Source organism: Lepisosteus oculatus, chromosome 12 (assembly GCF_040954835.1).
Source record: "Lepisosteus oculatus isolate fLepOcu1 chromosome 12, fLepOcu1.hap2, whole genome shotgun sequence".
Lineage (NCBI taxonomy): Eukaryota > Metazoa > Chordata > Actinopteri > Semionotiformes > Lepisosteidae > Lepisosteus > Lepisosteus oculatus.
In genome coordinates, this window is record NC_090707.1 from 11,743,148 (window position 1) to 11,767,585 (window position 24,438).

Sequence of the window (24,438 nt, forward strand, 5' to 3'; positions counted from 1 at the left end):
CTGTCATAGTGTTTCTTACTTAATTCTTCCTCATATTACAGTCGCTAGATCATCTTGAAGTGGTGAACCCAACACGCGGTACTATGTTATACTGTACCTGTCCGCTCGGCTACAGCTGACTAACCGCAACGGAACACCTGAACTCCAAATCCCAGAATGCAACAAGAACAAAACAGCCTCACTCTCCAATTCGTCACCACGGCGTAGTCACGCCCTAGCAGGGGGCCAGGCTGAAAGGGCTCATTGTGTGGGGATGTGTCTGTGAAGTGTGTTGTGTTGTGTGTGTTGTCAGCATCGGAAGGATTACACATAGTAGAGGACCGCTAAGCCTGAATCATGCACATTATCACCATTACAACCAGCTGGGAGTGGTGCAGAAATTGTGCAAGATACGGATAGGAGGCACCTTTTTTGTATTTGCTTTGTATAAATCCGCGTTATTGTTGCTCCATTAGAAGGAAAATGAATGAAGAGGGAGAGAAAACCCAAAGCCCCGAATTGTGTGAATAATGCTAGGGGGAGACGTTGGTCTTTCGGATACGTCGAGTTTTCCTGTCTTCGCCTTGTTGTACTGGAAAGTGACCAGACTGGAATAAAACAGGGAGGTGGTGGCATTTCCCCCCCAGTAACGGATACCTTTATTGTGTCGAGGTTGACTCGCTCGTGATTTTGAAATTTCAAGACTAAACCGTGGAAACTTGCAGTTAAAACGGACAGAAAACATGGGAAACGCAGGGAGTATGGATTCTCAGCAAACTGATTTCAGGGCTCATAGCATGCCACTGAAACTACCCATGCCTGAACCAGGTGAACTGGAGGAGAGATTTGCAGTCGTTTTGGTAGGTGAAAACAACATTCTTCGGATCCCATGCTTATATTTGATGTGCCTTCTATTATGTGATGATGATACGTTGAAGGTGGAGAGTGGCAGGTCCCTGACATTTGTTCGTTTCGTGATAAGGACCTAATGGAGGTCTTATTGATGTATTGATGGTTTCAATCGAGATCTGAAATGTATTTGCCGTAAAAAGGGTAGGGGTATGCAATGTGGAAAAGCCACGTCCATAAGTGCCTAATCTTCTAAACAAGGACAATCGGCACAACTTTACTTGATGCTTGATTTCTTGATTAATTCGTCCGCATGAATCAAATCGGACTACAGATGTCGGGATTTGGCGTGCTAGCCACTCGCAAGCGGACAACCACATGGACTGGAGCTCATTTGCAAATGAAAAAGCGTATTGTATAGGAGTTGGGAGAAGTCAATATCTTCTTTCTCGCCTTAGGGGGGTATGGCATCGGTTGTCAGATGGATAAAAAGAGCACGACGGTTTTAAACAGTTTGAAAAATGAATTTCGATCAAATGACATGACAGAGTCGTATTTTTTTGTTGTTGTTGTCGTTTATTTTGGGAAATAAACATTCATTATCTGGGCCTACCGAAGTGTGCACAAAGGTATCAGACCAAGCTCTTCTAAACAAAGCACACCAAAAAAAAAAGATTAAAAAAAGGAAAACACGTTTTGTGAAATAAGCGTCTCTCGCCAATCTTGTTTGAGGGGTGTGGTAAATGCTCTGCTGTGATTTGTAACATTAAAATGTGGAGCCTGGTCATTTTAAACCCACCATGAGATTATCAGCGACATTTTTACGCTCTTCTTCATTTTCCATTATGTGAATTACTTTATCTGTGAAGCCGAATGTTGCAAAGCTTGAATAATGATTCATTTTAAGATATTTAGGATTCTGAGATTATATATATATAAGACGAGGGATCTGTTAAGGAGATATTTAGTAGTAAATAACTTCTCGCATCTGTATTGAAGCCTAACTCGACATGCATACTGCCCCGAAACACTGAGTAGGGTGAAAGAAGGGAAATTAATAAATGGTCAGATCACTCTTGTTGGAATACGTAGCTAATCCTAAAAGGTATTTTTCTTTTTGTGATATGGTGAGGTAGTAAGACGCAGTTTCAGCGCTTTTAACGATCCGCATGTATTGGATTCTTTAAGAAGGTCCTCTGCAATGTCTTTCCCTTGTAGGATAGTGGTGGGGGTTCATTAGACGCCTTGTGTCAATCCAGGATGTTTACACACGCACACTGCTCCTTGCAGACCGGTCCGGGGCCGGTGTTTATTCAAAGTGGCACCTGCACAGCTGCCTGCCTCATTTGTTTTTGTTGAATTCTGGATACATGACGCTCTCACTTCAGATCTGTTCGAATACTTCTCAGGATTGTTTTAGTTTTGGTCATTTGGAACATTTCAGAATATGATTGATTCACCTAGAATAGAAATTGACCACTAAGAAGAAAGTTAAGTTTGCAAACGGTACTACCTGCAGATCCCAAGTTAAACTAAGCACATTAAGTGGACAGCAAGGGTAAAACTTAGTTGTTACCCACGCCATGCCCACATAGTTTGTTTTCCTCGGTAGAGATGAAAGAAGTGGGGTCTAATTTGTGTAGCAATGTCAATTGTGCTGGTCTGTTTGTTGAATTTTAATGCCTAGGTCAGGTGGCACAGCCTCCAGAATGCCAGAGTGAATTCCATTTGTAGTTGTTTACATTTTGTAAAATCAGCTGGCACTAGAATCTGGAGATAGGTGTTTGGGGTGGTCAAACTTTTTTCGCCTCTGAAAATCTTAAAATGCTATTTAACAAACTTAAAAAAAACAATGCTACTTCTTTGTTTGGTTAGAAATGCTACACTTAAGAGGGGATCTGTCAGAATATGATCCTAATTTACTGAAGAAAGCTTGAACTGAATCTGTCACAGCATGTGTGTTGCGTGCCTTTGATTTCTTCTGAATTGGCTGCAAGGATGTAATTGTGTGCACTGCAGAGGGTGTAATGGCAAAATCTGTGGTTTACCATGCTGCCTTATAAACTAGATTTTGTGTTAATTTGGTATAAAGAAATGCAGTTTAATCCACTATACTGACATGTGAAAGAAACGACCGTCCATTTGTATTTTAATACTTTTTTTAAACGATGATAAAGATCCCAAAGGGAGTTGCAGATAAAGAGAGTTGATCAAATTTAAAAATGAACATGAAGGTTTTAACAGCAGAGCAAGAAGCTGTCATCACAGCTGAAGTGTTCATGTGATTGTAGTTAGAGATTGGCTTGCCGCCAATACACACCTGACTGCAGTCTACTTAAAATAAATCAAGGAAGGTAAGAGCTGACAGTAATAAACGTACACCTGAGTAGACGTGGCTGTTGTAGACTTTTTGAATTCAAACTGTAAACCCGTTTGGCTTTACTGACTGTTGGAAGCAGTAAATAATTTATTATATAAGGTCACGTAAAGTGGGTCAGACTGTTGTAGTCAGACCCAGTGCCCTACTGAACGCAGTGTTTAACTCTAAAGGAAAGTGCTTATTGTAAGTCATGCCCGACTATACTGCAAGAGGGCTACCATAGATATAAATAAATATCATAGAACTGCAGAGTTAGAGTCCCTGGGACCCTGAAAAAAAGGAAAAGAAAAATGGCAATTACAAAAATTACTGTACATCCATTTGAATCTTTGATTTAATTTTAGGTCATTTTTTTGCATAACACTTTTCCTATTTATTAACATGTGTGTTCTTGTGAGGAAGTGTCTTTGTGTTTGCCTGTCGAAGTGTTCTCGGCAGAGGGATAATTGGACTTGAAAGTGGAAATCTTCACGTCTGTGCTTCTGAGGGACCAAACCTCGAAGTGTTCGCCAGCCCCAGCTGTCTGGGGGGATGCTAACTTTAGTTTATGTATAAGGAATACCTGTAGGAGCATGTTTATGTGAATTGTATATTTCTGGAGTAGCTTGGTTAGAAAGGGGGTTTCCATCTTTGGTGAAATACACCTGTTAAGATTTAGAAAGTCTTTACTTGAATTTTTTTTTTGTGTATGTTCTTAAGACAGTGCCGTGAAGTCAAATCTCTTGGCTAAACATTGAAGCGAAACGAATCAGTTCTGGTTTCTCTGGCTGGGCTTCTCCTCTTTGTTTTCCGGTGTTTTCCTTTCATTTTTTGTGTGACACTTCATAATACTATCTTGGATTAATTTAGTTGTCATCATTACTGTACTGTATTGCTTTAGAAATGGATTATGATTAACAGACTAACGAAGGCCAGGGAGCATTCCTATTTTGTTTTTGGCAAAAAGCTGCTATTTAGGATGCTGAGGTGTAATGTTTGTACATTGGCAGTTAAAGGAGATTATACTGTGTGCTAAGCACAAATCATGGCACATCAAGAAACTCATTTCTTATGCCAGAATGATAGATATCATTTTGGCTTGATGTGCTCAATTGGCATTAGGGCTCTGAGTGTTTAATTGTACCACTTAATGCTATTTACTACTACTTCAGCTGCTGTGCCTGTCAGTGATGCCTTGTGGCAGACTTGTCATTAATTGCTGTAGTAAGTGTGTGGTTGCAAAACATAAGTGACCTGACCTGTAACTGGCTATGAGGAACTAATTAGGACTGTTTGTGTACACTACAGCATTATGCACTGAGCCTTTATGGTATCAGTTCTTAAAACAGTTCTTGTATAACTGCAGTTGGTACAGTAAGTATTTTACAGATATTGCTGGTTTTGTTTTTAATTGTTGCTATAGACTTATTGTACCTATTTTCTCAGTGTGCTGCAGTGATTTATTCTTCTTTTCTGTACTGCAGAGACATTATTTAAAGTGCCCTTGAATATATTTGCATTTCAGATGATACTTTCTGATGTTGGAGTCTAACCAAAACTGGGGGGGGAAATGAGAGGAGAAAAACAAAACAAAACTGACCTTATGTCTTAACAGAATATCTCTGTAAACACTGCTGCTCAGATCCCTTCTTACTTCCCAACTGGTTGATAACCAGAACACTGTTTTTTTTCCCTTTAGGTTAATGACTTATACTCCACTGTAGTACACCGTTCGTTTTCTGTGCAGTTTGTTTTAGAGTTCTGTTTCACAAGGCAACATTTATAAAGGCTTTCTTGTTCCTGCTTTTGTAGGAGCTCATGTGTATATATCCAGTAAAGCATTCTTTTATCATCTTCTTCACCAAATATGTGTGGCTTTTGGAGAAAAAAAATGAATTTGGTAAAACTGAGCATTCTTGAGTTTGGTTTTCCTCCATTTAGATTTTGTGTTCTTTGGTACAAATTACAACCAAGAGCGACTGTCTGGGAGGATTTTCTTCTAGACAACCTAATGTCTCATAAGGGAACTTTGTTATGTGTGACTGCAAATGCAGTGTCTGACTAGTCTCTGTTTTAAGAGAGAAAAACATGCCAACATGGCATTTCTGGAGCATAGGAGCAAATCGGACTAAGGTAAATCAACTCCAGGAGTACTTGTCAAAATCGCATAAGAAAAGGTTACAAAGGAGAGGAAGTCATTTAGCCCATCTGGCCCATTTCATACTTGGTAGTTAAGTGATCCAAGATCAGCAACATTACTGAGTAGCTTGTTGCCTTGTTCCGTACTCCCACAACTCTTTGGGTAAAGAAGTACTGTACCTCTGCCTCTTGGTTTTAAATGCCCTTACAGTACGCATAGTTTCTACTTGTGTCCTCAGGTTTGCTTTTCACCCACAGCTCATTCTGAAGCAATCAACTGGGTTGACATTGTCCATGCCTTTGAGGATTTTGAATCCTATATCCTTGTAGTTTTCTTTGATCAATAATAAAAAGGTTCAGTTGCTTCAGCCTCTTAGGTTAGAGACATTTTAGGAAGGGAAATATAGATACATATTGCAAGGGATTCCTATTTTTTATAGATATGTTTGCATCACTTTAGTTATACTTAATCCAATTTCACATTATCGCAAATTAGTTGCTAATTTGTACTTGTTTTTTCTTTTTCAGCCCTTTGTTTCTTTGTATTGTTTCATTTGATGATTTTTGCATACTTCTCACCTTGAATAGCTTATTGAGCAGAACTGTATTTTTTAACTGTGCTACTTTTTGCTTTTTTGAAACTATTTTATTTCTTCAAATCTTATATTTGAAGAAGATCTGTTGTTGGTTTTGGGCAGTTAAACATTCAGTCAGAATAGAAACCGATTAATCTGCTAATCCAAATTGAACAGTTAAGGAGGTTTTGGGTCTTTTATGAATTTTAAATGAATCTAAATAAGGATTATATTATACTTTCTTTTCTTATTAAGCTCGAGACACATGTGTGAACACAAATCTGAAATCTGTTTTTTCCCCTTCAGACTTTTGAGGAACTTACTACAGCGTGCTGCAGTGTGAATCCATGATGGTATGGATTGAAGCACTGCAGGTCTTACTACAGTGGTTGCATCTTGATAAATTACATTTGTTTTTGCAGTCACAAGTTATTGTACTGAATAGGAACATATAATGGAACATTGTAACATTTATTAACATGCATAGAACTGTGTTTGACTTTTAGCAGCAATGTTTGTTTTAAAAACTGGGTGATAGAAGAGCACTCTGGATTTATTTCTGCGGGCGTCTTAATTGTAGTGAAAATGAAATGTGCCCAAACATCTTAGTGGATGTGATTCTGAAGTGAGCCTGGATTCAGTGTGGAAGAGGAGTTGCACACTGCAGCTGTGATCCCAATAATAAAGGCAGGAAAAGTGCTCAATTCTGAGAATAACATAGAAATATCCATTTATCTACTTTCTGACTGCTTCTTCCAGTACAAGGTCATGGGGGAGTCAGAGCCTATCCTGGCAAGCAACGAGTACAGTACGTTGAAATATATGATATATAAAAATATAAATTGCTTTGATTGGCTGTTTTCTTTCTGAATATTTTGGAATTATTTTAATTATTATAAGTTCCCTTAAAAAAGGTGGTTGAGAAACTTTATTTTTATCTCCATGGATGTTTTCTGGTGCGCCACTATTTCTTAGAACTTTAAATTCCTTGGTTGATCCCCCCCCCCTGCACTGGGTATTGGAGTTGTTATATCAATTTCCTTTATGCTGGAAGTCAGAAGCGAGCTTGATTGCCTTTAATTGTGATCACAGAGCCATTGTTTTGCAAAACAAAATCAGATGCAGTTGGTAAACATTTCAAGCGTAATCAGAGTGGTAAATTTATCATATAACTAATATGTTTTGGAATTGACTGATGGAAAAAGGTCAAGGCTTTGTTTCCACAGATTTTTATGTTTCAGTGCAAAACGCTACTCTTTTACTGCTGTCTACTGTCAGTCTTACTTCTCCACTATTATGTCTACTCCAGGGACTTGGAATCTTGAGATCGGAAGTGGATTTAATACCAGACATAATTATAATGATTTAAGCAGTCAGACAAGATAAAAGAAAGAATTTTATATTTGACCATGAAACCGGAATATCTGTTTATGGTTGCAACCTTTTTTATATTAAATGTAAGAACAGACAGTGATAAATAAAACATGTTGGTATTTTAGATTGATACTCCTCCGGCTTTCTCAGTACTATATAAGAACTGGTTCCTTTTTATTGTTCTTTGTTTCTGTGTTACTGTTAATTCAGATAGTAGTTTTTTTGGGTAGACAACAGTAAGCCTTTCTCATAAAACAGTCAGAAAATATAACTAAAATGGTTCGAAACATTATTCAAAGGTTAAGATATTGTCTTTATTATTGTAAACTAATAACATTGAAATAAAGTCACATTTTTGGGTATAGTGATTGATTATTCTCAATGTAAACTCTTGATGTTGTTTATAGATTGGACTGTACTTATCAACGTACTTTTGTCATACCTGTACTTATTAATGGCAAGTTGCTTTTGATTTTAAATGTTATTTTAGCTTGCCAGATCAGCCTTGAAATTCTTTACTTCTGATATGGTTTTCTTTTCTTCATACTTTTGCTGAGAGAAGTGTCAAGAATCTTTACCTAGTCCGGTCGTTTAAAAAACATTTGCTTATTGAATATTCTGTTGGTGTTTATAATCAGTTTATAAAACGTGCCAAATCATTTGCTGTTCTCAATGTGGAAATCCCCGTTTGGGCCCTGTGTTCCATCAAAGATTGATGTATAGGACTTCTAATTGGAAAATCTTAAAAATGGCAAGTTACTATTTGTATTTAATAGTCCCTTTTAATCACGAGCATGTCTGTATGCTCAGGTCTGGTTGCCATAGTGCTGTGACATGACTGCTGGCTCTGACTACAGAAAAAAAAGAGTTGAAGGGCTTGGAATAGAAATAATCAGCATTGTCACTGCCATCGGCCCCTGGACTGAAAATCGTTAATCTAATACATCTGAAATTTGTAATGAAGGCAGCCATAAGTGTAGAAACCTGCAAGTTGTAGACATGTTTATTATATAAAAAAAGCCTTAACAGATGAAAATGGAACACAAACTGCCTTCTTAAAACAACATACAGTGTGTAAGACTTTATTGTGCTTTAAATTCATGATGTTTACAATGCCTAGACAAGGCATGTAAGAAAGCTTTCTTTATTATCTTGTAAAGCTTCTACATTTAAACATGTAGGAGATTTAGATGTCTTTATGTACTTCAAGGATGCAAGTTCCCTGAAGTTCTCAAACCGGTGGAAGAGGATTAAAATATTCCTTTTCCAGTGGGAGTCATTACTCAGATTTGTTGTCAGTATCGCCTCCTGGGTAGTTAAGCCAGTAAAAGTGCTAGCTGGAAGCACAGTCCTGTACCATTGCAGTCTGGAATCTATGGCTGGCCCAAAACTGCACAATGTCATTCGCCAACTGCAACTATGATCCCCGGACTAAACTGAGGTTGTTCTTTGTCCATGCAGGACCAGTGACCCTAGAAGCCCATAAGCTTGTATTGTTATCACTGACAGCAGAGCCGGTCTTCCCCTTGATATGTGCAGTGTGTAAAATAGTACATGGCTCAAAATTGCCTGTTCCTCAGCAAGGTTTCCATGGTCCTGCCGTCTCCTATGCAGGCTGTGGCAGGTCTAACTCTGGCTTAAGAAAAAATAAAAGTATCTGTACACTCAAAAATTTGAAAATAAAAATATTAGGTGACAACATAAAAGCAGTGGTTTTACCTTTCCTGTTTACCAGCTGTTGTACAGAGAGTTAAACTTGCCCTTTGCTAGAGTACTGAAGAGCTCTCTGAATAGGATTTTTGGAGTATGTTGTTGTCTGCCCTCCACCAACAGAAGGGTTTAAAAAGGGCAGGCCTGGTCATCGTTTTGAAACAAACAGAAAACCTGCAAAGGTGAAAAAATTAACATTGAAGAAGTTTAAAGTTGTCCTTTTGCTTTTTTGGTCAGGATCTGTCATTTCATTTGGTCTTATTTCTCTGTACCACTGAACTGGTTGTGATAATGTGGGGTTTCACTGCAAAGCTGTCCAGAATTCACAAGTGTACAGTAATGTTCACTTGGCGTCTCTAGTAGTACTGTCTGTACAAATACAACAAAAGTTACTCCTCCAGTAATACTTGTTCCCTTAAAGCCTGTGATTATTCTTATTTTAAATTGTATGACTTTCTTGAGCTAGATTTTACTTGCTTTTGGTGTTCATGTTGATCTGTGACTGAATTGTAGTATAAATATATTTTCTATTGTTTACTCTGTTTCAGTGTTTCTAAGGGAATTCATGAATCTAGCTAAATATAACTTCAAGAATACTGCAGTTTCGCAAGCGGTAGTGAAGTTTATTTTAGATTTCCTAAGATGTCTTAATTGAAAATTTTTGGCAGATCAGATGGATCTTGGCGTGTTGCTATGTACTCCGATCACTGAGCTCTATTTACTTGTGCGTGGTACAAAAATGTGAACTGTGACCTGCAATTTTACCGGATATACAACGGATATTTTGTGCATTTTAACTGTGGAGAGGTTTAGTATCTCATTGATTTATTGCAGTCTAAGAGAGGTAATGTAAAACCAGGTTGAGCATTAGAATATAAAACAAATCCATACCGTTTGTACTGATGTTGTACTGTGGTCAATTTAAACTCCATGTAGTGTGTGTACTGTTGTCAGTGGCCCTTTGACTTCAAAATAGCAGATTGTTGATTTGTGAATGGAAAGTGAGGGTTCTTTCTGTGAGTAAGTTTCTGTTGTAATAAGGGTCATTCTGCTTTGAGAATCTCCCGCAGAGTTTTTTTATGCTTTTGGCAAACTACAGTGCATTTATTCACTTACTAATTTGTATACATTGGTTTGAAAATGTTTTGTCATTATTCTTTCCATGTTTTTCACGTCTTGGACTATAAATAATGAAAAATAAGTATTTTAAATAATTAGTTTTCCCAAGCTGAAAAAACGTTTAGAAGCTGAATTTACAGAAAAACCCATAACTGTAAAGTGACTAAAGTGATTTCAAGATGAAACATGGCATTGTATTTCTATGTTAATTATGATTTCCTTAGTTTTAAAGTATCTTTCATTAATTAAAGGACTTTTAGAGCTTCAGTGATGTTGAAAAATACTGTGTTGCGATGAAGATTTATTCAGACAAACACCTCAAGACTGTTTGAGGAACGACACTTTTTTTCAGTGAGATCAAGTGTTAAAGTAAGGTCAATAATTTTTTACAACATTGAAACGTTATAGACCCTGTTCTGATTAAATTAGTACAAGTGTTCATGCAGTGGTTAAAAGCTAAAATTTGTCTTCTCTATGGGGCCTTATGTGCCCTAAAGTGCAACACTGATTAAATTAAAACCTTAGCACAGACATGTTTTGTGGGGTAGTTGAAATCAATGCTACCTTGGCTGTAGAAACTGCTGCCCAATCAATGCCAGGGGACAATCTCTTTAAGAGACGGAATGTAGTTGTGTAACCATTTGGCTCCGATTCTCAGTGTGGGAAATGATGATCATCTTGGAGGACAAGATACTACAGCAGGCAGCGGGGCCTTCCCTGACAGACTAGGTAAACTTTGCTTTACAGCATGGGAGATTTCTCTATTAACAGAAGAGGTAGTGGGATACAAAGAAATAATATATAGTACAGCTAAATGCCCACCAAAAGAGTGAAAGCACAAATGCATCGAAGCAGATAGCCACGTTAATTATAGCTTTCTGGGCCTGGAGTCAAATTGCAAGAAGCAATTACTGTAGTACAGTTAATAATTTTCTTTTCGTACCACACAATGTTTCAGTAATTTTAACCCATGTTTGTAATGGATTGTTGAAAATTATTCAACATGTTGCATAACAACCTTCCACTCAACAGATAGCATTATAGAAATGACAAATATGATTCCATGCAGTTATTAAAAACTGACATATTTCGTAAGTGAACTGGCCACACTGAGATAAGCATAAGGGTTAAAGGTCTCTAGTTCTTGGCATTGATATTACTACCCTAAAAGTGTGAAATACAGCAGACTGAAATTGTCATGTATGACTCCATCTATGACATCTACCAGGAATAGCGGGTTTGTTTACATATTAGGCATGAAGAGCTTGAGCCTGATAATCTGATGCTTTGCGGTTCACCTATTTGGTACAGCAATATCATGCAATACACAAGCTGAGTGAATACTGCAGTGCTGCTCCTGAGCAATCAACACACCTGAAATACATTTTCAGCATTTCAGATGTGTTGAAGCAGTTCAGGTGGGCAGCTGCATTATCCTGAAACTTGGTTCACGCCTTCCTCCTTCTCTCAGCCGTGCCTTGTTTTCTTCTAATACTCTATTCATTTGTAGGTTTCGTTTCTCACCTCTCTTCACCTCTCTCGACCTCACACCACTTGATTGGCCACTCTGCCTCTCCCCTGCTCCCGCCTCCTCCTCTCTCCTGGCTTTTGTTTTCCCAAGCTATATTATCTTTGCCGACTGCCCTGTCTTTCTCACACCCGAAGAAGGCTCCACAGTCGAAACGTTATGTTTTCTTTCTTCTCTTTTCAGCATGGAGTAAACCTATTATTTGTTCCATTCCAGATGTGTGCTCAGTGACTCTTCGATGATGACTTTGTTACACCTGTGTTTAGCAGTCAGTAATAGGGTGTTATGGGCCAGTGTATTTGAGGTTATTTGGTATGAACTAGATATTCAGACTGTCCATTCATCCATTTTCTAACCACTTTATCCAATACAGGGTTGCGAGGGAGCTACATCTTAACCTGGCAAGCATAGTGTGAAAAAGCAGAATACACCCTGGACGCAGGATGCCAGTCCATCGCAGGGCACACAGATACAAACATGCACTCACTCACATCAGTTTTTCTGGGGAAGAAAGGCCAGTTTTTCCAAGATGCCAATGAACTTAACAGTGTGTCTTTGGACCTCTCTTTCCTCGTCTTGGAGGAACCCAGAGTGAATGGAAATTCAAGTGAACATGGGGAGAACATGCAAACTCCAAGCAGATAGCACCCCAGGAATGTAACCTTGGGCCCCAGTGCTGCAAGGTCCCCCATTCAAACTGGTATCCTGCTCAAAACAAAGTCACTTGTGAATTGCAAGGATCAGCGAGTTACGAAGGGATTCAGGATAATTTGCATACATGCATGAGATGATGTGTGTATTGTAGACTATGTGCACTCTTTCCCAATGGACACTTGCGGTTAAAATAAATGTGACTGTGCTGCATAGGTACTTGCCATGTATATGTGTGTAGTTCATGGCTCCACGGAAATTGGAAAAAACGTCTCTTTGTGGAAGTATGATGGATTTCCATGCAAAGCTCTCTAATGGCGTTGTCGCAACTTGTGCAGCCTGGCTTGCTGCACACCGACTGATGTCTGTTGCACAATCTGCAGTCCTTTGGAAGAAATCAGTTCTATAAAACACCAAAGCTGCTGACACTTTTATCGCTACAGGCAGCTTATTATATCCCCCACTTTCGTCTGTCTGCAGTGAGTGACAGATGCCAGTTACTGTTGCCTATTTAGCTGCTGACAGTCTATCTCACAGGAAGCCAAGTCATTTATTTTAATTTGAGTTGCCAGTTCTATGTTCCTCATTGTTTTGAGCACAGTGTAGTACTCCACTGTATTTGCAAAAAAGGATGGTTTATTCATATATTTATGTATTCATTTGTTTGCAGTATTTTTTATTTTTATGTTTTTTCATTTTGTTCTTTTTTTTTTATTCTGATTTCCTTGTTTTGTTCTTATTCATTAATACTGCCTATTGCACCACTAAATTAACCTTGATTCATAGGCCTCAGGGCAATGCTAAAAAAAATTCTGCAGTGTGCCGTCAGATATCCTTCTGCAAATGTTAATGCCATGCCCCAAAATTTGTGCCAACCTGTGGCAGTGGGGAGGGTGCTATATAATGGCACAAGACATTCTGTGCAGTGTTTTTTTTTTGCCTGTGATCCATGTTTGTGTGGCAGAACTGGGGCTAAGTGTCTCTTGTTCCTGAGCAGTGCGTTTTATGTTGTTATCCCATGAATGTCACAATCAACACTAAACAGTTGTGGTAATAAATAATTGACAATAGTTATTATCCATTTTTTAATTTTTGCAAGGAGATTTAGTGTCTTTTTGACACTGTTTTAGCTGACTTACATGGTATAGATTGTTACTGTAAAAACATTATTTCTGTCACATTTACTTGTTAGACATGCTTTATTTTTTTAAATAGGATTAATTATGAATGCCCATTGCCATTTCTTTCTAGCCAAAGAATATCTGTGAGGCAAGTACTATCATTTATTGGTACCCGAGTAAGTCACAAATTGTGCATGCTTTGACCATCTGTTCTGAATTAGCATTATTTTTTTTCTCATGCACAGAAAGTGATGTTCCCATTATAACTACAGTATTTATTTCTTTAGTATGGTGTGCCCTAAAACATCTTTTGAGGTTCCTTATTCATAATGCAAGTTGTAGAGCACAGAAAGACTCATTGTTAACTTCAGAAACATGTTTGAATGTGTTTCTTATCTTCATAAATGTGTACAGAACATTTTTATATTACATTGAAAGACTGTTCAAAAGGAAATTCCTTGAATATTATTTTAAAAGTTTCACTTTAAGTTCAGAAGATTTTTTTTATAGTCATCATTCATAAACTTTCATGTATTTATTATAGGGTTCAGAAACATCTCACAACTAAGACTGTTTGTTTCTTGTTTTTATGCCTAAAGATACAATGAAAAACGTTGTCCTTTATGGAAATATATATGCAAAATCTTTACAAGAAAAGATCTATATAAAATAGTTATTTTAAGACATTTTTGGGATTTACATGTGTACTGGGCACATTAAGTAATACTGTGCTCAAAGGTCCCTGATAATTTTCTGCATTGCTGGAGTTTTCCTTTTTCCCAAAGATTCTTTCTTGGCAGCTTTGCATTTCCTTTGTGTGGGTTGCAGATGATGGGATATTTCTCTTTAACAGCATGAAGATGCTCTCTGGAGACCAAACCTTGGACGTATTATGAACTGAATTGCTAGTGTCCTGGGCCGACAGCCAGATTCAGTGCACTGAATGGTGTGTAGGGATCTGTTACGTGGGCACAAAGCCATCAACAACATTCAGTGCCGGCTAGATCTGTGCCCTCCAGTTTCTTCAAATGCCCTTCTTAATCTCTGCATTAAAACCATCTGTACTTTCTGTATACATCCTGAAAAGTTTAATTGTTCTGGTTTCTCAGAAGCCGTTAGAATAAAGATTTTATTTCGGATTTGGTTGTCTCTTGTACCACTTAGGGGAGAATAAAACGTGGACAGGCTCCTCTGACACACCCACCTGTACAGCCATTCATCATGTGAAATGCTGCAAGCTTCACCACTCTTGACAGGAGAGTTAGCATGTGACATCACTGCAAGCCTGGAGATACTTGGCAAGTCGCAGAAGTTGCTGAGAGAGCTCTGGCGTGGTACTGTAATCCCAGCCCTAATGCATCAATGCTCTGCTAGTTATACACCCAGCACTTGGGGATGCTGGTCACAGACGTGTGACATCTGGATCACAAAGCTCAACGTTCTTTAAGCTCAATCACCATCACCTTTAATGAAAGGAAGTAAGGAGGCAAATGGATAAGATGTTTTTACTGAAAGCAAGAATGTACCGGTCCTACAGAGCACAGTTAAAGCAAAAAAAAAACATCAAAAGAGACCTAACTCAATTAGCTTCAAGGGGTTAAATAACAAAGGTGCTTTGACAATATTTTTACCATTTAAAGAAAAAGAACAGATCTAAAGGGAAACATGGATATTATTGTATAAACCTAGATTTTATGAGACCTTGATTTTAACAATGCAAATATTGGACAAAAGAAATGCTACTGCAAGTACTCAAGATGGCGTTTATAGCTCTTACTGCGTCTTAACTAAAAAGATCCGTTCTTAGTTATTTGAAAATTAGCTTAAAAGCCAGAGGTTACTGTACCTCTTAGTGTTATTATTTTCACCTAAATTAATGGTGGCAGTTTAACAGACAGCCAGCTTTACCAAATACAATTGCTGTTGATCTCAACTGCATAAGTGCAAGGAATAATGTTTATTCTGTTTTATTTGTAAATGTATACTGAAACTAAATCTAAATAAGCACAAAATCATGCTGTTCTGTCACACACTAAACAGTTTTCTAATGATGCTTTGCTTGAATGTGTAGAAAGGAACTAGGCTACTGTGAAAACAGTTTAATGTGGACATCTGCATCGGTGTGGTTTATGAAAGTGTTGAAAACATCTAGCTTGAAAACAGTATGAAAGTGCTGAAAACATCTAGCTTGTTTTCAGAAGATGTTTCCATCTTCAGTTTTATTTTGCAGCATTGTTTTTGCATCAGTTTACATACATTTTTCCTCATTTTTTTCTGAGTAATTTAGAACACAAATGAAAAGATTCCGCTTCTGGGCAGACTTCCTAATTTATAGTGGAGTACTGCGATTGTCTTGAAGGTTTTGCTGTAGGAGTTTTTGTCCTTTTTCGTGTTTTTTGTTTTAGTTTCTGCCGAAGGCTTTTGTAGGACTATGAGAAATCATGCTGTTTACCCAGCGTTCCTTGTGTTTTCTCAAATGGGCTGTGACATGTTTATGATTGATGCAATGAACAGACTTGTGCCAAAGAATTGTTATTCTCCATGAAGCAGGCTATTGATAATCACTGAGGCCACTGCAGCTAACAAAACAGTGGTGGTTTTATTTCACCTCTGATGTATTCTGGCACTAAACTCAAATTGATAGGCTTCCAGCACCCTTCCTTAGGGGTGATCACAACCGCATGGGGAGCATAGATTCAACTGTTATGAGACTGAACTCTTATGGGACTGATTGAAGGCCACCAGTAACATTATGTTCAATCTCCGGGATCCTTCAAAGTAATTAGTCATGGCAACAAGGAACACAACCAATTTTCGAGTAGAAAAATTCACTAAGCATATCAGTTCTTTTTTAATTTGTTAGCCATCTTTATTTTATGCATGCTATTCTCCTTGTGAAATTGTGCATCTCATCTCATGCAGTTGTCCACTTTATGTCTTATAGAAATGAGGCCCTTGGCAGTTTGCTAAGCACGATGTGTCAAAATTACTCTGGTACTTGGATTGTAATTGTATTACTGTATTTGAATTAGATGTAAGAGTGCTTTGATTTCACAGAAAATACCTGATGTCTCTATGTAGAATCCTCTGTAGACTTGTAGCTCTATAGTATGTAATTATATCCTCATTTTTGACTCTCTAATTCAGTTTATAGACTGTTTATCTGTACTAAAGCTCCACCATCAACAAACAATGTAATGCACAAGCATTAATCATAACTGGAAGCACCGCTGGTGGTTGGCTTTAAATAAATGTATTAAAAAGTACCAATAAACATGCCAAGTTACACAGATATTAAGTTAATTTGTATTGGTAAATATTTAGTTTCTGCTACTTGTATTTAGCAGTAGACATTACAGCAGCCTCTCTATAGCTGTGCATAGGAAAATTATTTTTTTTCAGTCCACCAAGGTCGAAATGATAAGTTGGGGATTGTGAAAAAAGATGTTGAAACTTTGTTTATTGGGCCAGTGTTACACTGTATAACGCTTTCACTTAAATGTGACGCACTTAATACTTTTCCTGAGTGTACTGGATATAAAGAGCTTTTATAGAAAAGTTATGGTATATAAGCATTAGCTCTGAGTTAGTTAATAGGAACTATCTAAAGTAGCGCCAGAGTTGGGCTTGACACTTTATACTGTATGTAATAAGTATATATTTGTTTTTGCCCCAGATATGTTTCAGCAGGGAATGTTTTGGTAAACACAGTAGGTGGGTGAACACTCATTTTTGATATTGAGCATACTCAAAAACAGGACAGTTTGTACTGCAAGGCAAGTACAAAAGATAATCTTGATAATAACATCAATATTCTCCTTGGCCCTTACTGGAAGGACAGAAAAACAAACTTTTTTGCTTTGTTGCAATTTCCATTTCTTTGCAAACGATTACTGTGATTCTGCTTTCCTTTTTCTTATATTATCTAGCCTGTGACTAAATCACTTTTGAGACCAGTTGTCATGTTTTCAAGGAATACAAACTAGGTTAATTCCTACAGACCTGTTCATACGGCCTTCATATTAGGTACATTCTATCTATAGTAATTCAGCCAGTGACTTTTTGACCCCTGAAGACGAGAAACAGAGCTCTGACAGTCAATCAGCTTTCCTCTTAATGTACTGTGTCATTGCAAGGGAAGAGGTGCATTGTGTCTACAGTTTTAAAATCACTTTGCATCTGCTTGATTGCATCCATGCTGAAATATTTAAGCACTTGGCTATAGCAATAGACTGCTTTTTCCAGCTTTAATTGAAGTGCAACCACAGGAAGTCTCGGGAGACGTGCATTGCTTTTTGAAGCTGCTTGAATAGAAAGAAGGTTTTTGTAGAGTATGTTCTTGCCAGTAGCAACATCTGCAAAGAAAATGGAAGGTCCTGGTGCATTTGAATGTACTCTCTTGCCCTTCCCCAGTTTGATAATAGCCTCGGTGTCAGCTACTTACCAGCAAGAACAATGAAGCAATCTGTTGTTACAGGTTTACGGGACAAAAGACTTAAAGCTCATGTAGTTCTCTAATTTCGTTCCTCACGTGACCTGAATGTGCTGTAATAAGGTTTATAAAAGGTTAATCATATACAGACTGGGAATTTGCTTAGGAAGATTTAAAATCCTCTTAGCTCTTTCAGAGTTTGATAAAGTACTTTAGCTCCCGGTTTGCTTTAGAAAAGAATAAGATTAACAAATGACAGATATACATTTCGACCTTAAATATTTTAGCATGAGAATGTTTGCACAATTGAAAGTAATTTTGCATTCAAATCTTATAATAATTAGTTAATATTCTTTTTTTCACACATAAAATTCAGTGTTAGTCTAAATTTGACACTATAGATATTAACCTGCATTAAAAAAATAAATAAACTGAAATTATTTTGACAGTTTGCCAGTTAAATTTTGGAAGAAATAATGATTTTATTTAGTCATTTTAAGTACCACTGCATGTTTACTTAGACTATGTCTTGGTGAGTAGTGATATTCTCTAGTATTATGGATAAATGGGTCCTAAAGCTCTTTTGTTATAAATGGGCCCGTAGCACTGTTAAAACATTTAACACTGCTGTCAATGTGGATCTAGATAAAACTGATGTACAAGAAGTGGAACATGTTCTGACATTTCTGAAAACAAGGATTTACTGCACAATATCTTCAAGTGTAACTGTTTTTTTTTTTAAAGTTGTCATGGTGAACTATCAATAATTCTTATACAAACATTAGCAGTGTAGGTTTTGGAGCAGTTCTATACTTAATACTGTAGATGTAATAGATCTTGAAATATTTTCTGTGCAAACAGTCCCTTTTATGTGTTTTTGTTTAAATCATATAAATAATGCAAAGACTTCAATATTGATATGTTTTGTTTTGGAAATAGAGGCGGCATCCCACAAGTGTTAACAATTAAGATATGCTTGACTGCATTAGCAGTTCCAACACTTCCAGTTGGTCAAACTGGTATGCATTTAATCATTTGATTGTGGAAAAAAGATGTACAGTATATATACACTGTAAATGAAACCTATCTATTGATAAAACTAGACCACTGAATATTGCCATGCTGTAATTGCTGCAGTTAGATAATACTTCTGATGAGCATCAAATCATCAAAGCATTTGTCCAAGGCATTTTTTGGTGGAAGTGTTGAAGTTCTTGGATGTGGAAATTCTTGAAATGCTTAACTGTTTTAGCTATTAGTATAGTACAGTGTGGGTTACTATTCTTAGTGCAAGTACATTTTTTTCTTTTTTATATTTGTATACTGCACCTTCCAAAAGTATTCAAAGTCATGATTGCACTAGTCGCTTGAATTGTTAAAGGCATGTTGCGGAAGGTGTTTTTTTTGTACTATGGATACAATGGACTTTAATTTCTTGATTCAAAAGCAATAAAATACAAACCTTTTCATGACCCTAAGCTTCATCCTAAGTTTTATCACTTACCACAGCAGTAAAACAAAAATAATTGTCATGGCTATAAAACCTTTCCTCTGAATGTGAATTTTGCCATATAGTTTTTGTTCTTTTTAAAAACAAATGACTGGATATTACTTCAATATGACCACAATTCGATTGATATTTTCAGTACTTCTGAATATCATGTATTGTTTTGTTTACCACATTTACAAGAAAGAAATTGCTGCTTTGGAAGCCCACTAGGGAAGGGTGACTAGGTACATTCCTGCACTCAATGGAATGTCTTACTCTTAACAAGCTAAATTCTTAATCTATAACAGAGTAGAATACCAGGGGGTTCCAGTTCAAGTGCTCAAAATCCTCAAAGGCATGAGCAGAGTTAATCCTATAGACCTCTTCAGAATATAGTGCATTTAAAACTGTGAACTACTTTATGCAAAGGATTGTGTGTAGGGATGTGTATAAATGATAGAATAAGCTTCCCAGCCATGTTGTGGAAGCTGGTAGGTACTATCACTTCTTTCATGAAATGACTGGATGAGAGCCCTGGAGTATTTTGCTACTCAAACCAAGATATCTGGAAGATAAAAACAAACTTGATAGGCCAAATGGCTTTTTCTTGTTTGAAGACTTTCTCCTGGCTCTCAAAAATGTTTTCTTGGGAACAATTGATGAGAAAGTTTGGCCTCAGATCTGGCAGGTGCATATTTAAGTGTTGTATATATTTAATTTCATAAACATATTTATATTTTAGAAGTCATTAGAATTCCCCTCAGTTTGTAAAATGAAAAAGGCAAAACTTGTAAAGCGATCAAAGGTAGATAATTATAGGTAGGTTTCTAAACAGAACTGAGGGTTTGGTTATCATCACAAAGGTATTAAAGTTTACAAGTTTAAGTTCATAATCCCTCAGTTCCATATAAGTGCCACTGGAAGCAAATCCTTGTTGCCTTTTTCCTGTAGTTTCAAACTTGGACATCACACACATGCAGGTTCAGTTAGAACAGTGTTTGATACTTCATAATGCTTTATAATATTTGACAAAGCTACTATATTTATCACTTGACATTATAACTCTTTTCTGTTTATATAAAACAAATACTTATGTTTAAATCACACAAAGAGAGGAATTTGAATCAATACCACCTACAGTTTTGGCAGTGTCAAGACTTTTCTGTGCTGTACACTTTTTAATATTTTGGCATTTCTACAAGAATAATGGCTCCCAGACCAAATTGCGTAAGATCCTCACCAAGATCACTAATACTTGTTTTTGATGTTTGTATTGTTTTAGTGAGCTTTCCAACTTTTTAAACATTGAGAAAGTGTTTAATTTAATTTTTTCCTCATTAGATGGGTGTGTTACTGAATGTTAGAATGAACCATTACTAAATAGCAGCTGGAATTGAAAAAATTAGGCAGACTAATCAGTAACTTACTTTACATTACTGGTTTTGAAAAATTGTATGACATGCAAGTGTTTGGTCTCCGCTAGTCTCAGAAAGACTCCTTAAACATAAGGCAGAAATTCCATTCCATTAGTGTTTATTGTACAGCACTGACCATGGTATATTTATAATTGTTACATATAGCTATACAGAAAACGCATAGACAATCAGTACTTTTCACACACTTTGGAACCAAGTATTTAATAAAATGTGCCCAAGATATCCCCATTTCATCAAAATATCTAGTCTATAAAGTCTAGTGTTGGTATTGAACCAGTTAGATTTTTTAAGCTTTGCAGCAGTTGCCCTTTTTGTGAGGTTATTGACTATCTTTTATTTTTTACACAGAATTGTGATCTCTTTTACTACTGTAACATCTATCTGCAGTTTTCCTGTAGACCTACATTGTTAAAATTAATTATGGCTCATTGTTTATTGCAAATCATGTTTCAGCCTTCAAGGTCTGAGCGTGTGATTTTAATTATGGCTTTTTCCGAAGATAATTTTGCATTCTACTACTTTATTCAGTAAAATTCTACATCAGATTGCGATATAAAATACACAAAATAGAATGACTTCTTATTAATAATTTTTCAAAATTATATATCGTCCTTCAGTATTGTAGTTTGTCAGTATCTGTTTTAAGTAGACTAGAAATCTGTAATAAGATCCATCCATTCCCCAACCACTTCCTCCAGTTCAGGGCTGCAGTTGAGCAAGTAACAGGCACAAGGCAGGGTACACCCTGAACAGCATGCTAGCCCATCACAGAGCAGACACATTGATACCGACACACACCCTCACACCGGGGCCAGTTTTCCCAAAAGCCAATTAACCTCCCAGTATGTTTTTGGACTGTGGGAGGACACCAGAGCCCCTGGCCAAAATCCACGGGAACTTGACGTGAACAAACTCCACACAGAAAACACCCCAGGGCTGGAATTGAACCCAGGGCCCCAGCACAGCGAGTCAGGCCTACTAACCACTGCACCATCCTCTAATCCATGTTTATTATAGTAATGCCAGCTTGTATTATAAAACTAACGGATCGTACAGTCAGAGCAGCTGCATAGTTTTATAGCATTAGATGGTTACTAAGCAGAATATTAAAAGATTGGATTTTTGAAAATTAAATAACACATTTATTTTGATGAGTCAATTGATTTTGTGTAGTTGATGAGGTTAGTTTTAGAACAGGCTGCATTGTGTTACAATTACACTCTAAAGGATAGAGTGGTGAACAAACTGAGATCTACAGTCTCACCTAGTGGTGGCAGATGAGTTGAATATGGCAGAAAGGTTAATCCTTTTCAGTATTATATTGCAAGTTGGTTGATGTAAAAAATCAGATTACAGTACCTAATGGGATTATGGTTTAATAGGCTCTCATCTTGATGTATATCCTACTCAAACAAACCAGGTTGTAATCCTGGGTGATTTCTTTCCTCTATTGGAGGTTATCTCTGAAATATGGGATTTATTATCTTTCCAGTAACATCTAATCATTATATTTTATAAAAGAACTATTTTGAAAGTACAGTAGTATTGAAATAACAGCATTTGTATTACACTGCTTATTAAAATGCTTGTTTCACGCCATTAATCTGATCTCCTTTTTTTCATTCTAGCTCAACACGTCTTTTGTTTCTGCAATAGTTGAGCTGTCGGGATGCATTTGCGTAAAACAGAACTGTTTTGTTTGGACATATTCTGCTTCCTGTTCTGCCTTGCCCAAACAAAAACTCCTGGTATTTGTCAGAATCCATAGACACATGCCCTTCAGCAGTCATCAAAAAGGATTGGCTTAGGCTATTTTTTTTTCTGACTAAAGTCTAGAGAGAATTGTTTTTCCAGATGGTGTGTCATTGCCCACTAGTGAAAAAAAAATTAAGTTGGCCAGACACTTATAGTTTGCTGCTACAGAATTGGAGCCCATGTTCTTTTATGATTTTATTAGTGTAGCAGGTGCTCTCGGATAAAGGAAGCTAATCATTAACTTGAATGGCGCAAAATGTTAGCATTATCAATCTGTACAAACTACCTAACCAGAAACTTGCCCTTGTTCAACTTGTTCTTCTGTATTGCGAATTTGTTTACTGCTTGATGTTAGAAAAACTGCCGAGTGGTGCTATGCATGTTTTTGAAATATTTGTAGATTTCAATCATTAGAATGAAAGTACTTAAGGACAGAACCTTAATGTTTTTACCCTCTAATATGTTTGGGATTCTTGTTTTACATTAACAGCATGACCAAAGGATGCTTGTACCAGTGTTATACAGGAGACAAAAAGAAAGAAAACTATAAAACCTAGAATAACAGGACACAGTGTTATCAAGCCAGCAGCCATATCACCCTGCAACTCACAACTGGCAACCCACTGAAGCTAAGCAAGTGTGAGCCTGGTCAGTACCTGGATGAGAGACCTCCTGGGAAAAACTGAGGTTGCTGCTGGAAGAGGTGTTAGTGGGGCCAGCAGGGGGCGCTCACCCTGCGGTCCATGTGGGTCCTAATGCCCCAGTATAGTGACGGGGACACTATACTTCGGATGAGACGTAAAACCGAGGTCCTGACTCTCTGTGGTCATTAAAAATCCCAGGGTGTTTCTCGAAAAGAGTAGGGGTGTAACCTGTATCCCCTGGCCACATTTCCCAATGGCCCTTACCAATCGTGGCCTCCTAATAATCCCCAATACTCTGCTCTCCTCCCCACCCCATCTGATGTGATGTGTGGTGAGCGTTCTGGTGCACTATGGCTGCTGTCGCATCATCCAGGTGGTGGAGGGGAGTCCCCATTACCTGTAAAGTGCTTTGAGTGGAGTGTCCAGAATTATTTAATCACACAACCCCAGTCGCATATGAAGGATGTTTTGGCCCAAAGTCAGCTCTGAGAGCTTTAGTTTGATAAGTATACTACATCTTATTCTACATTTCTAAATTCTAGAACAAACTTCACTCATTAAGTAGTTTTATCATTACTGACACGGAGGTGCTGCAGGGATTCAAATGATTAAACAAGAAAATTGCCATGTTCTGATGATAATTTCCCCGTCATATTCATAGACTACTCGTTAGGATATGTCAACTTACTTATAATGGAAGTAGTACCTGTAGACTGGAAACAGCAAATTAAATTTAACATCGGTGATTATTAAAAAGGGAAGAGATGTAAACGAGAAAACTAGGCCAATTAGTCTTCTGTTACGGCTAAAGCTATTGAAATGATACTTAAAGTTCAATCGGAGGAATGTTGTAGAAACAATAATTGGTAAACTTATGGACACCAGATCGTTTTGGACAGATGTAAGCAATGATGTGCCACTGGGACCCATTTGAGGTTTATTGCTCCTCCTGAACTGTATCAATGATTTGATTTGTGATACAATTAGAAAATAGTTCAATTTTTGCACGTCACAAACTTAGTGGGAGATTCAAACAGAGACAAGCAAGGTATTCACAAACATTTACTGAACATTCTGCAGTGTTTATTTTGTTTACGAATTGTGCACTTAGAAAAGAGATGAGTGTTATGTCAATGGAATTGATTTTGAGTTTGTTTTGTGGAGTACATGAGCTGTTGCATTATCGCTGTAGGCTTTAATTAGTTGTTTAGGAATTCAGGACACAAGATGAGTAAGTTGACTGTTGAAAAGTACTTATTACTGTGAATAGACAAATAT

At 37.2% G+C, this 24,438-nt stretch overlaps 1 protein-coding gene across 9 annotated transcripts in view; it reads left to right on the forward strand.

Moving 5' to 3' along the window:
- Positions 1–236: 236 nt before the first annotated feature.
- Positions 237–24,438, forward strand: part of fmnl2a (formin-like 2a) — a 75,395-nt gene continuing 51,193 nt past the window's right edge. For all 9 annotated transcript variants that reach the window (XM_015358728.2, XM_015358723.2, XM_006636461.3 and 6 more), the window contains exon 1: positions 237–839. In XM_015358728.2, the coding sequence (XP_015214214.2) occupies positions 723–839 (117 nt within the window). In that variant the 5' untranslated portion in view covers positions 237–722. The remainder of the gene's footprint in view (positions 840–24,438) is intronic.